The following is a 14,290-nucleotide window of genomic DNA, read 5'->3' as shown; positions in this document are numbered from 1 at the left end:
ATACTAAATGGTCTAACTTCTTAAATTTTCATCAAAAAGTGCACTTTAATTATTATTCTGTTCACTGATAATGTAATTGTGTATATAAGTGTAGTATATAAAGTCTTCTTTGGTACTGAAAATTGAGTTTGACAATCAGTACTTTTTCTTTTTTGTCCTGCTTCATAATTATAAATTGAGTCATCAGAGGGTGTGTTATATTATGTGAAGCCAGTGACATCAAAATAACTAATAATCCATTTTATGTAGAACATTTATTTTAAAACTTTTGTATTAGTATGTGTTCTTGCCGAAGATAGCTCGAACTTATTTAATGATACTTAACTTCAGTAAGTGGACTGTAATATTAACAATAACAAATTAATTTTAATAAAAACAACATTATTGAATACTAGCACACGCATGTGCTTATAGTTACCTATGTAACTTAGCTAAGAGCGAGCAACCATATGCTCTTACATCAAGTCAGAAATCATTCATACTAATAAAGCAAAAACGAAATAACTTTAGGGTTACACTAAAGCCAAACTCTGGCGTGAAACAATGCTGCCAAGCAATACTCTTTCAGACACCGAACATCCCGCCCGGCATTGAAATATTAATTTCAATACAATAAGTAAAATTAAAAAAAGTAATAAATGTTCATACAATACAAAATGATACAATGTAAATTAATGCACAAATTATAATACAAGTAATTACACTGTGAAAAGAACAAATATGATGGATTACAATTCAAACCTTCAAATAAACATAAAAATTCATACATTATTTCTCAATTGGCAGTACAGCAATTTTAGTAACTGCTCATTTATAAATACCATTTTTGGTTTTGACAGAGACAACTCGCACAAGGTTGTCCTTCCCATAAAACACATGTACAATTCTCCCTAACAACCATTTGCAGGTAGGAAGATTTTCTTCCTTAATCACTACCATATCCCCTATTTTAATATTTTGTTTAGCAATCATCCATTTATTTCTTTGAATCAAAGTGCTCAAGTAATTATTAGTCCAGTTCTTCCATATATTTTGTACCATTTTTGTAGTTTTTTGCCATGAACTAAGTCTGTTATTATCTACTTCTGTTAAATTGGGTTCAATTATTGAATTGATCGGTCGACCTATAAGGAAATGGCCAGGGGTCAAAACATTTAAATCATCAATATTAGAAGTTAACGGTGTAAGAGGGCGAGAATTTAAGATTCCCTCTACTTGAACTGTTACTGTCAAAAATTCTTCGTAGGTTAACACTGAATTTCCTACTGTTCGTTTAAAATGAAATTTAAAGGATTTTACTCCTGCTTCAGATAGACCATTAAAATTTGGTGCTCTTGGGAGTATAAACTTCCATTGTATACCTTCCTCGGCTAGAAAATTAGCTAAAGTTCCATTCTGCTTTAGAAAAATACTCATTAATTTTTTTATTTCTGTATTTGCACTAACAAAGTTTTTTGCATTGTCACTAAATATTTTTTTTGGTTTACCTCGTCGGGCAAAGAACCTCTTCAGACAAGCAATGAATGCTTCTGCGGTTAAGTCATTGACAATCTCTAGATGAATTGCTTTTGTCAGCATACAAACAAAAATACAAACATATATCTTATGATAGTTACCCTTGCGTTGCCCTTTGTACTTTATCAGAAATGGGCCGCAGTAATCAATAGCACAACAATTAAATGTAAAGTTAATATTAATTCTCTCTTTAGGTAATTCTCCCATTAGTTGTTGAGAAATTATTGGTTTTGCATTAAAGCAAATTATGCAGCTTTGGACTATCTTTATAGCTATATTCCTGCCATTAATGGGCCAATAAATTTGTCTAATAAAATTTAATAGTGATTGTGGACCATTATGAAAATCCTTTTCATGAAAATAAATAAATATAAGTTCAGTTAACTTATTCTTGGCAGGCAAAATAATGGGATGTCTTTGACTATAACTTAAATTAGAATTCTTTATCCTACCACCTACCCTTAACAAACCTTTTTCATCTAAGAAGGGATCAAAATATTTTAACTTACTCCTTGATGTTATCTGTAGACCTTTCTGCAACAAAGAAATTTCTTCTGCAAAATACCTACCTTGGATATATTTAAGGAGTGTATTCCTTGACAGCTCTATTTCATCCATACTAATACTACCTGTTCGTTTCTCACTTGTGTTCCTACAGTTGTAGATAAATCTGAAAAGTAAACTAAGAATTCATATTAGTTTCAAGAAATCATTAGTTATTTTTAGGAAGTCATCAAAGAATGAATCAGTTTTTAAAGTCAACTAGGAAGTCGTAACTGGTTTCAGTTCAGAAGAATAAAGCTCAGAAGAATAAAGTCCATTTTTATCTTGAAAATTGTCCTTGTTTAAAAAATCAGGACCTTTCCACCACAGCTTGTTAGATCCAAGAGTTGTAGCATCTGATCCTCTGGAAATGATGTCGGCTGGGTTCATTTCTGAAGACACATGTCCCCACTGATAGTTAGAAGTAAGTTGTTGAATTTGTGAGACTCTATTACTCACAAAGGTTTTCAAAAGATGCGGTGATGTATTGATCCAGGCTAAAGCAATGCTTGAATCTGACCAGAGCTTAACGTCATCAATTTTGAGTTTCAAAGCTTCTAAAACCTTTTGCATAAGTTTGGACAGAAGTAGACATGCTGATAGTTCTAATCTAGGAATAGTCATAGTCTTGATAGGTGCTACACGAGATTTGCTACAAAGAAGTTTACTACAATATTCACCAGGGCTTGTAATGCTTTGAAGATATATCACTGCCCCAAATGCCTTCTCGGAGGCATCCGCAAATCCCTGTAAAATGAGCATTGAAAAGGTCTCTTTTAAAATGCAACGAGGTACTTGTATATTTTCTATACTCTGAAGAGTTTTAATAAGCACATTCCATTCATTGGCAAGAGGTGGTGGTAACTGTTCCACCCAGTCTAGCTTAAGCAACCGAAGTGCTTGCATGAATATCTTTGCCTTGCTAATAATAGGACCGAGTAGGCCTAAAGGATCATATAATCTCGCTATTTGAGATAAAACATCTCTTTTCGTAACATCAGGCTTTTCATTAACAGTAACTTTATATTGCAATGTATCCTTCTTATTATTCCACAACATACCTAACGTCTTCACAGTTGTATTACTATTACGATCAAATGAAAAATTCTGTAAATCAGAGTTCTGAGAATCAAAACTAGTACCCCACTTGTGTAGCTTCACTCCTCCTCTTTGGAGCAATTCTGTCAAATCTTTCTGGAGCTGAATGCATTCCTTCAAATTCGAAGATACAGTAAGACAGTCGTCTACATAGAAATCTTCCAAGACCACTTTCGATGCTACAGGAAAATCCTTTTCTTCATTCTTCGCTAACTGTTGAAGAGTCCTTTGTGCCAAATATGGAGCGCATGCTGTGCCATAAGTTACCGTTTTGAGTCTGAATATTTCTATAGGCTTATCTTCATCTTCCTTCCAAAGTATTTTTTGATATTTGGTCTGCGATGGCAATATTTCAATTTGTCGAAACATCTTCTCAATATCGGCAGTAAATGCATAAATATGCTTTCTAAACCATATCATGATGGAAAAAAGTTCCTCTTGAATCTTTCTACCTTTACATAATATGTCGTTCAATGAACAACCGTCAGTAATTTTGGCACTCGCGTTGAACACAACGCGTAACTTTGTTGTTTTACTATCAGGTTTCAGCACGCCATGATGAGGAAGAAAATATCCTCCTTCAGTTTCAGAATAGTCTTGCATCCTCTCCATATGATTTAATGATTCATATTCCCTTAAAAATGAAACATAAAGTTCTTTCATTACAGAATCACTCGACAAACGTTTCCACAATTGATTCAGTCTTTTTTCAGCGATTTCCTTTGAATCTCCTAATTGTATGTTTTCACCAATATCTGGCTTGAACGGCATTTTAACCACATATCTTCCATCCGCATGCCGGTAAAATGAGTTTTTAAAAAGTTCGTTGCAATAATTTAATTCAGAATTAACTGTAGATTTAGTTTCATTTACTTCTTCAACTTCCCAGAAAGACTTTACTAAGTTATTTAACGAATTAATCTCTGTTGACAAAAAACAATAATTTAAGTCATAATTCTTTACATTTGGAATTCTAATGCTTCCAGAAACTAAAAAGCCGAAGCAGCTGTTTTGAAGAAGTAACTCATTATCTTCTAAACGTACTTTATCTGTTTTTAAAAATTCAAAAAATAATTCCGCACCTAATAATAAATCTACCTTTTTTGCCTTGAAAAATTCATCATCAGCTAACTTTATTCCTTTCGGAATATTTAATTTCGAAATATCAATAGATTTCGATGGTGTCATGTCAGTTATTTTGGGAACAACTAATAACTCTATTTCCCATTCATTTTCCTTTTCTAAGTTCGATAAACGCGTGATTTAACATTCAAAGTAGTGTTGCCTATTCCACTAACTGGAATAAATGCTCGTTCTTTTTTTATTCCTAATGAGTTCATAACACCTACAGTACAAAAATTAGAAGTCGAAGCTGAATCAAGCACTGCTCTAAAAGGAATTCGTTCATCGTAAACATCACGAAGATAAACAATCGCTGTATTTATTAACACAAATTTAGATTTATTTGCAGCTGCCATCAAAGTTGTGTGGGGGAGAGAGGGGCAGTCCTCTTTCCCATTCACTGAGAAAAGGTTCAAGGTCAATTCTTTTTCTTTCGATGATTCATTTTGCTTTTTGTCATTTTTATGCAAAAGCGTATGATGTGTGTCTTTCTTACAGACATAACAATTGAGTTTAGCCTTACACTGCGATAATACGTGTGATGGAGAAAGGCTAATGCATAATTTATATTCCTTAACAAAATCATACCGCTCAGAAACAGAAATACTCTTAAATTTCGAACAATGATAAATTGGGTGTGGTTCTTTACACATAATACACTTTCAAAAAGGGTTTGTTTTAGTTACCAAGGATTTTGAATTTCTAGAGCGACTTAATTGATTTGATGAGCATAGCTCTGCTTAGGAAAACTAACTTTGTTTATTTCTTCAAGAATGCGAATTCTTTCTTCGAGAAATTCTAAAAATTCATCAAGTTTGGGAATTTCATTTGATTTTACGTTTAGTTCAAATGCTTTTCTAGATTCTCTATCTAATTTATGCAATAAAATATTTAATATCAAAACATCAGATAAATTATTTCTATCAAATTCTAATACACTTAAAGATCTCAAACATCTTTTAACATTATTTACCAGTGATCTCAACTGAGAAGGTGAGTCATTTATTTTTTCAAAGTTCAACAAATTATTGATAAAGGCATCATCTACTGCTCTTTTGTTTTCATATCTGCTTTCAAGTGCAGAAAATAGCGACTCAAATGTATCCTGACATGATTCTAACATTTTTGCTTCACCTTTAAGTGATGCTTTCAAATAAAACAGTTTCTCAGTATCATTTAAATTATTATTATTACCAATCATAGACATAAATTGCACTTTAAAATTTTTAAAATCTTCATATTTACCATAAAATTGAGGAAGAGGTAAATCAGGCAGTTTAAAATTTGATTTAGAAACAGTTTTGGTTTCAAATTTATCTTTATTATTTGTTTCACAATTAGAAAGAAAAATTCTAAATCTTACTTTGAACTCTTCGATGCTTTCTTCCAATTCTTGTGTAATGCTTAGATTATCCTTCAAGTCAATTTCCTCTGGCAAATTGGTGTATTCCACTATGAGTTGTTTAACCCGAGATTTTAATTCCAACAAAGAATCCAATTTAGTCTTCATAATAACATCTTGGTTGAGTTTATTCTCCTCCATTTTATACTCATCAAGGAATTTTATCAAAGCTCTGAGTTTTGTTTTCACTACGCCGCGTTGGCGATTCAATGAAACAATATTAATAGCCATATTCTTCTCCGGCCCGTCGAGCCGGAGATAGCTCGAACTTATTTAATGATACTTAACTTCAGTAAGTGGACTGTAATATTAACAATAACAAATTTATTTTAACAAAAACAACATTATTGAATACTAGCACACGTATGTATGAACAGTATGTATGAAAACTACACTACATGTTTTCCTTCTGAGCAAGATTCTTTTCAATCATTGGTCCTGTTTAACAAAAATAAGACTAGTGGCAAAATTACTCTTAATTTTTGTTTGATTGTTTTGTAGCACACTTTAGAGGTAGGAAATGTTCATATAAGGCACTTGTAATGAACTCTAGACTGTAGATCAGGGTTTCTTAACCTGTGGGTTGCAATGCCCTTGGGGGTCACGGGACCTGCAGCAGGAGGTTTACCAAAAATTTTAGCAGTTTTGATATTTCTTTAACTTATTATACGTAGTAATTTTACAATTACCAAATATTTTTATTCAATGCATCTGAAAATAGATAAATATAAGACAATACAGACAAAGAAAAAAACGCATTTTTATGCATTCCTTTTATAATATCGAAATCGAAATCGAGTCAATGGCTAGGCGGCAATTAGTAGCCAACCGCTACTTTAACCGTCTCTGTTGGTAAATTGCCCTAAGGCGTTGGTACTTAAGTTTTTAATTAAGGCGATTTACGCCGCGCCAACTAGGCGAAACTTGTCAAATTTTGTGAAATGTAGGTGAGTAAGGGAGCCGCGTGACAGGCAGGAGCCTGTCACGCGGGTGGTCACCAGCTTACGCGTACAATGAGAAATATTGGAAATATTAATAATTATCAAGTTTTGAAACAGGTTATCTAGATTGGAATAATTAAACTAATATCACGATCTAAATGAAGACAAATGGCACAACTAAGTGCAACAGATTAGCTAAACAAAATATTCAAATTCATCCTTTCTGTAAAACACGGATTGGACAGTGGTAGTCACGTGGGAGTCACCCTCTTTTATAATATAAACGTTCATTTTCCTTGCTTTGCACGTGATGCTGTCATTTCATTTGTTACTTATTTCAAATTTTCACATTGTTGTATGTCTTAAAATTATAAATTAAAGTTAATGACCTAAAACTGCAATAGTATATTACAGTACAAGTGAAAAAATTGACAGTTTCACTCACATGTGTGTCGGATTTGTGCAATACTTATGGGGTTCCACAAATTTTTTAAAAAATATATGGGCTCCTGGAGGTCGCGACTGAAAAACGTTTAAGAAACCCTGTTGTAGATGATGCTAATAAACCATGACTATTATTTAGTGTTTTGCTGTAACTCATAGTATTGTAAATCGTCATAGAAGCATATATGTCACCCATTTATAGTGCATAATAAAAGATTAATGTTATTAAATCATACTTAATTACTTACTTTCTTGAGAAATTCAGCAGATAGCAGAACCAGGTAAGAACTTCTGTTTATTTTGAACTAACTTTGACGACTGGCTTTTGTTTTAGCCGTGAAGCTTACAATCTGCTGTCAGTAATTCTAAATGTACGTTTTAATAGAAATATATGTTGTTTCAATTTTCAAGTTATATACTGTGTATATTGTTTGATAGTTGGATACTCTACTTGTCACTGGTGTCATGTAATGGAGAGGGAATCTTTTCAAAATGAAGAAATTGCTAAGATAATGAATGAAAATTTTGTCAATATTAAAGTGGATAGAGAAGAACGACCAGATGTTGACAAAGTGTACATGACATTTGTTCAGGTAATATATGCAGATAGATAGTTAGATGCTATAATTTTATATAGTATTATTTATAATAGTAGGATTATTTTGAGACTGTTTCCTAGCTTAAAATTATGTAATCATTTATACACTAATCTGCAATAGAAATGAGGCTGCAAAAATTTAACTATTTAATTTAACTAGTACATTTGTGTAAGGTTTCACAAGGCTTATTTATCTCCTGTTGCTCTCTGCTTTTATCAAGGCTAAAGCATGGTTTAACCAATGGGGATTGAGTTATAAAATAGTGAGTAAAAGCACAAAATATGAAGTGTTGGAAAAAAAACTAGGGCCCCTCTTTAGTATGTGTTCATTGTTATATTGACATTATATGTAGCAACTCCACCTTTTATATCTACAGACATTTCATAAATTCTACTATGATTAGTAGGTTTGAGATTCACATGGACTTTCTTTGGTATTGCTAATGGCAGGTTTATAATCCTGCTATCCTTCATTGACTCCTTTTATCATGACTCAAGACTGAGCTGGTGTTCTAACAGACCTTCTTGGCATGACAAATAGGACAATATTTTCAGTGTCACTACAGTCTGAAATATTAATAATTTTCAATTGAGGGATTTAAAATTGACTTCATGGGTGTGATCATGTTGTCTTTCAGTTGTATCACACAACTTGTGAGCATGGAAATCATGTTAAAGAAACTAATAATAAGCCAAAAGAATTGATATCATGTGACTTCAATTTTGTTAAAAAGAACCTTCCTATTTAGTCATGGAGTGAGAAAAGTATGACAAAAAAGTATATGCCTTCACAAAATACAGCACAAAAATGTAAAAATTAATATAAAACTTATTCCATGCATCTAGTGAGACTTAAAATAATACAAAACAACTTATCACCTCTGGTTCATTAGTGGTTTATTGGAACCTTAATATATATTATTAACTGGGTTACAATCTAAGGAACTCTACATGAAGCTACGGCACTAATTACATCAGACAGAGCACAACTAACTTTCAAAACTTGCCAACCATGCCTACATCAGGCTTTCAGATTTGTTTTGATCAACAGGTCTCTCTCTAGGCAAGCAGCAGCATTGGCAACAGCCAGTCTTCCGTTATTATGTCTTTACTTCTCATTTTAACCTATGCTGTTTGACATAAATTTAATCTAATCTTCTTTCAAAATATGTCCAACTATTATAAGTGTAAAATATTTAATGCTACTTAATCAATTTTATAAAGTTGATTTTATTCTCAAATTTGTTTCTTAAGTATGTTTATTAAATTCTTCATCTTCAGTGGATCAACAGCCCTGGGTGGGCCCTGGCTCTCTCGAGGCATCTGTACTTTTGGCAACTGTTTTCCAGTTTTTAACCTTTAAAATATTAAGATCTTTTTCAGCACAATCAATACATCTTAGCAGGGATCTGCCCTGAGGCTCTTCAGGGCATAAAAACATCTATTTGCAGCAATGCTTCTTTTATATATTTCTAGGGCCAACACATTTTTATTATTTATCTCCGTTCCCAAATTAGTAAAACTATTAACTTCTTCAAACTTATAATTGCCAATTTCTAAGTGATGAAGTTGTAAGTCAGACTTTAGGCAAGGTAAATATTTAGTTTTATTTTCATTTGCAAATAAATTCATTCTTTTAGCACTTTATTCCAGTGTCATATGTGCTTGTTTGAGAGCTGGTGCAATAATGCCAATGTCATCAGCATAAGCCAGCATTTGAACTGAGTAAAGATATTTCCTCTAATATTGATCTTTGAGTCTCTAATAACTTTTTTTGAGTGCTGTATATTAAACAGCAGGCATGCCAGTGCATCTCCCTGTCATGCTCCATTTTTACCTCAAGCTGTTCTGTGTGATCACCTTGTATGCGTACTTGAATTATGGCTTCTTTAAGAGTCAAGACTACAAGTGCAACATGTTTTTCTAGAATTTTCAATTCATGCATAGCTTTTATGAGAAGTTCTCATTTAATACAATCATATGCTGTTCTAAATTCAATAAAAAAATTGTGAGTCTCGATTTCAAACTCTCTGCATTTTACAAGAATCTGTTTCAAGTTGAAAATTTGTTCAGTTGTAGATCTTCCTTTCCTAAGTGCACATTGATAGTCGCCTATCAAGTTAACCCTTTGAGTACTGAATTATTTGAAGATTTTTATGCCCACGGTATGGATTTAATGTGCCGCTATATGGATTAATATGTAAAAGTAATACATTTTATTTGGAATATACTTATATTGGTGATATAAATATATTTTTGAAACAGCATTTTAGAGTCGGGCTCGTCCACCATAACTTTGCCCGAGTAAGCAGATGACGAATCTCACTCGTCAAATGTACCCGAAGTGTTAACAGCAAAAGTCCATCAAAAAGAATATTGGACAGAATTTTATAGGATGTGCAAAGGAGACTGATTCCTCTATAATTACTACAGTCTAGCACAGCAGCTTTATTGTATATCATGCAAGTGGTATTAAGTTTCCATTCTATTGGGAGTGTCTCAAATATGTTGAATTAATTCCTTTATAAGCTGTATACAGTTAGGTTCCATAACTTTTAAAAGGTCTGACGATATTTTGTCAGGTCCAGGAGATTCATTGTTTTTTATAGCATTATTCACTTTTTAATTGGGGGGGATCAATGGGCTCTAAATTTCTGATTGTTGATCTGCTAACTTCTGAAGGCAGATCAGAATTTAGCAACTCAATTCAGATGCTCCCTTTGAAGATTATCACCTATTGCGCTTAAAATATTGCCATCTTTCTCTCTGCGCAGTATAGTTCTTGCCTTGAAATTTCTCCATCCACAATTAATCTCATGAAAGAAAGCTCTGCTTTTCTGTACTTCCCTAAGATGTCCAATATCCTTTAAGAGATTTTCATGAAAGTTTGTCTTCTTAATACAGTGGATCTTTTCTTCTTTTTTCTGGCACATTTGTATTCATCAACAGCTATTCTGTTATGTTTTCTTTGTATCATATTCTTATGTGACTTATTTTTAAGATTGTTAGTAGTTCTGCACTCCAGGTCAAACCAATCATAACATTTTTTTTTCTTTTTAACTTTTCCTATGACAGCATCGCCAATTGCCAATTTTAGTGAATTCCATTTCTCATCAGTACTTTCCAATTCATCCAATTTAATGTTTTTCAATTTTGTTTCCAATTCATTCTGGTATCTTCGCTTAATACCTGTATCTTTCAACAGCAGACAGTTGTATTTTTCTAATGTTACCCCTTGGTTTTTATGGGCATTAGAAATTCTTGCTCTAATTTTTATCATTACTAAGTAGTGGTCTGAATCGAAATTTGCTCCACGATATGATCTGACATGTGGTATGTCTGATGCATGTCTAAGATGGATTAAGACGTTATCTATCTGATTAAAGGTGTTACAATCTGGAGGTATCCATGTTATTTTGCATATATGTTTGTGTGGAAAACAAGTAATGGCCACCACCATATCATGTTCTGCAGCAAAAAATATCAACCTTTGTCCATTATTATTTGAGTCACAATGTAGGCTGTGCCCCTGAGTGGTGGGTCTGAACTTGTCTTCTTTCCCAGTCTTGGCATTTGCATCACCCAACACTGTTCTTATATCATGTTTGGGACTGGAAGAATACAAAGCATGGATGTTTTCATGAAAAGTATATTTTTCTTCCTCATCTTTGTCCTCTTTTAGGGCATGTATATTTATTATGCTATAGTTGAAGACTTTGCCTCTCAGTCTGATCTTGCACAGCCTATGCGATTTAGGCTCAGAATCAATGATAAGATGCCTAATCTTCTTATGAACAATGAAGCCTGTACTAAACATATGTTTTTTAGGAGCATAACTGTAAAATACAGTGTGGTTTCTGCTATCTTGAATTCTCTCTCCAATTCATCTCATTTCCTGAAGGGCCATCAAATTAATCCTATAACTATCCATGATTTTCGTTAAAAAGGATAGACTCCCTGCTTCTGTAAAGTGAGCGTAAAGTCCATACACTGAATCTCATGTACCCAGCTATAGCCCCAGTTTTATTAAATTATGTTTAATAATAATGCATCCTACTTACAGATCTATTTTATTCTTAGAGTGTTATTGCAAAAGTGATGTTCAGACATAAGTTACCTTTAATTGTATTTATTCAGCTCCCATTTGCTGATAGAAATGTGTACAATACCTGTATGTATATATATATATATATGAAGTAAAAAATGGCTGATGCATATATATATAAGATAAAAAAATATGAAGCTCAAAATTACTAATTTTAATTTGGATATTTCCCCCCTCTTTATTCAAAAAAGTCCAGAAATCCGCAAAGCTTGGGACCAGAGATTGTGCGGATTTTAAGATTTAGCGGATTTCAGGAACGAAAGGATAAATCATAATATTCAGACTCAAAGTGCAAAATAATTAAGGCATATTAGATACATTTAATTAAATTATTATATACATTATTGCAATAATTTATTATATGTGTTAAATTAGTATTATTACATATATAAATTGATTATATTATTCATTGTATTATATGTACACAGCATCGAGGTTTGCCGATTTCGCCTCATGCAAAGATTTCTGGTTTCGGATTCCAGTGTTAGAATCACTTGCTGTAAAATTTCAACAGCTCTTCTTTATTTTTCCGTATATCATACACAATAGTGTCGCAATTCCATACGATTCTGCTATAAACCGAGGATTGGCACCTGCCTCCATCTTTTGCATAATTTGCACTTTTTGCATTACCATCAATGCAACGTGTTTACGTTTTTCAACATTGCAAAGCAGTAAAATTATGAGTGCGTGTCTTTTCTGTCATTGTATTAAAAAGGGCTGAAATTAAAAATATTCTTAATTTATCCACAAAATATCCTGATAAAAAAAAGGCAGCACTAAATACTCTCATGAAATAACAAAGCTCAGAAAATACAACAACATGAATCTTGAACTTGAAAGAAGATTTGAGTCAATCGTCTGCTTTTTTATCTTGATGCAGATTAGAGGGAAAAAAACGTTTATCATGATGTCAATAATTTGGTATTTCCGTTATGAGTCATTATTATTCGGTAATTATTACATCATTATTCTGCAAGTATTTTTTCTTCGCTATTTCATACTCAATGTTGCGGTTTCCTGAACCTATAAACTGAATGTTTATATTTTGAGAGGCAATGTGGATTTCAGGAGTCGGCCGATTTTTGATATTTGACTGTAATAACTTTTCTAAACTGTCATGTTGAAAAACCAACTTACGGGGTCATCTACATTGCAGAGAGCTATTGGCCAATCAACATTCAAAACTTAAAATAAGGATTTCAAATCTTATACAGTCAAAAGTCGTTAATTCGGACACCTATAATCTGGACCTCACGCCGCGGCGCGCAATGAATTGGAAGTTGATCTGTCAGCACTATCCTTATCTTCAGGGCAGATGCTTTTATTTTATTTGGCTTATAATTCCTTACTAAATGTAGTATTTCATCTCAATGTACTCGGTCTTTGATATGATTTTAATCAAATTCCTCATCATTATAATTCGCTTCCAATAGTGAAGAAAGTGAAACAGAGGATATTGAAAATGAAAAAATTTCGATTGACAAATTAGTCGGTATTCTCGACACAGCAATTATAGGACTTGAATAGTGGAACTTTGTAACTGAACAAGAAATTATGTCTGTTTGTAGAATTAAAGAGAAAGTATTATCACATAAAACGAAGCAACTTAAACAACTTACATTGAAAGAAATGTTTATTAATAAAGTAAACAAATAAATATGAAGCTTTTTTTTTTTTTTTTTTTGTAAATTTTGATACCCTTTAGATCATAATTGTTCTTTATTTCATAAATTACGGTTTCATATTTTTAATTTTATAATTTCTGCATGCCATCTTATCAGATTTAAACTGATGATCTATAATCTGGAAAAATCGATAATCCGGAATCGCCGAAGTCCCGACGAGTCCGGATTAACGACTTTTGACTGTATATAGGCCTTGCTGAAATGTGCATTCACTTTCCTACTATCACTTGCCTTAAAAGTGCATGTCTTACTGCTGCACTATACTGCCTACTGTTTCAGCATGCTGTGCATGAATTTATAAGCTGCTTTGAGGTTTTTGAGCTGAACTTGAAGTTGGAAATAACTTTTTTGCGATGGACACCCAATTTTGAAGTGAGCTTATATTTTGAACAGACAGTAATGTACGGTATTTCTCTGGCAAACTTTGTGTTAAAGACTTAATAAGAATTTGGTCATTTAAATGGTCACACACACACAAACATACATGCAACTGTTATTTGTAGCCATTTTTTCCTAAAAAAATGCATCAAAAATAAATATTTAATATGAAATAATGTCAGTATTTCATTATGCATTGTATCTTTCCCTTAGTCTACAACAGGAGGTGGTGGGTGGCCTATGAGTGTTTGGTTGACTCCGGAATTGAAACCTATTTTAGGCGGAACATACTTCCCCCCTGATGATCGTTACTATGGGCAACCTGGTTTCAAAACTATTTTGCAGCACATTGCACAGCAGGTAATTTCATTATGTATCAGTTCAAATTGATGTAAATTGTTATTTTTTCTGTTTAATTCTAAAATATATATTTATAAATGTATTCATTTTGTTTTA

The 14,290-nt window shown here is 32.7% G+C and overlaps 1 protein-coding gene across 4 annotated transcripts in view; it reads left to right on the top strand.

Annotated features, from left to right (window-relative positions):
• Window positions 1-14,290, top strand: part of LOC118198397 (spermatogenesis-associated protein 20) — a 99,907-nt gene that overhangs the window by 17,300 nt on the left and 68,317 nt on the right. For all 4 annotated transcript variants that reach the window (XM_085817037.1, XM_085817039.1, XM_085817038.1 and 1 more), the window contains exons 4-5: window positions 7,504-7,658; window positions 14,048-14,194. In XM_085817037.1, the coding sequence (XP_085673163.1) occupies window positions 7,504-7,658; window positions 14,048-14,194 (302 nt within the window). The remainder of the gene's footprint in view (window positions 1-7,503; window positions 7,659-14,047; window positions 14,195-14,290) is intronic.

Source organism: Stegodyphus dumicola, chromosome 5 (assembly GCF_044657685.1).
Source record: "Stegodyphus dumicola isolate Sdum_Otavi_A_Nest chromosome 5, ASM4465768v1".
NCBI classification, from domain to species: Eukaryota; Metazoa; Arthropoda; class Arachnida; order Araneae; family Eresidae; genus Stegodyphus; species Stegodyphus dumicola.
Note: the sequence above shows the minus strand (reverse complement) of the source record. Positions and strands in the feature narration are given on the sequence as shown.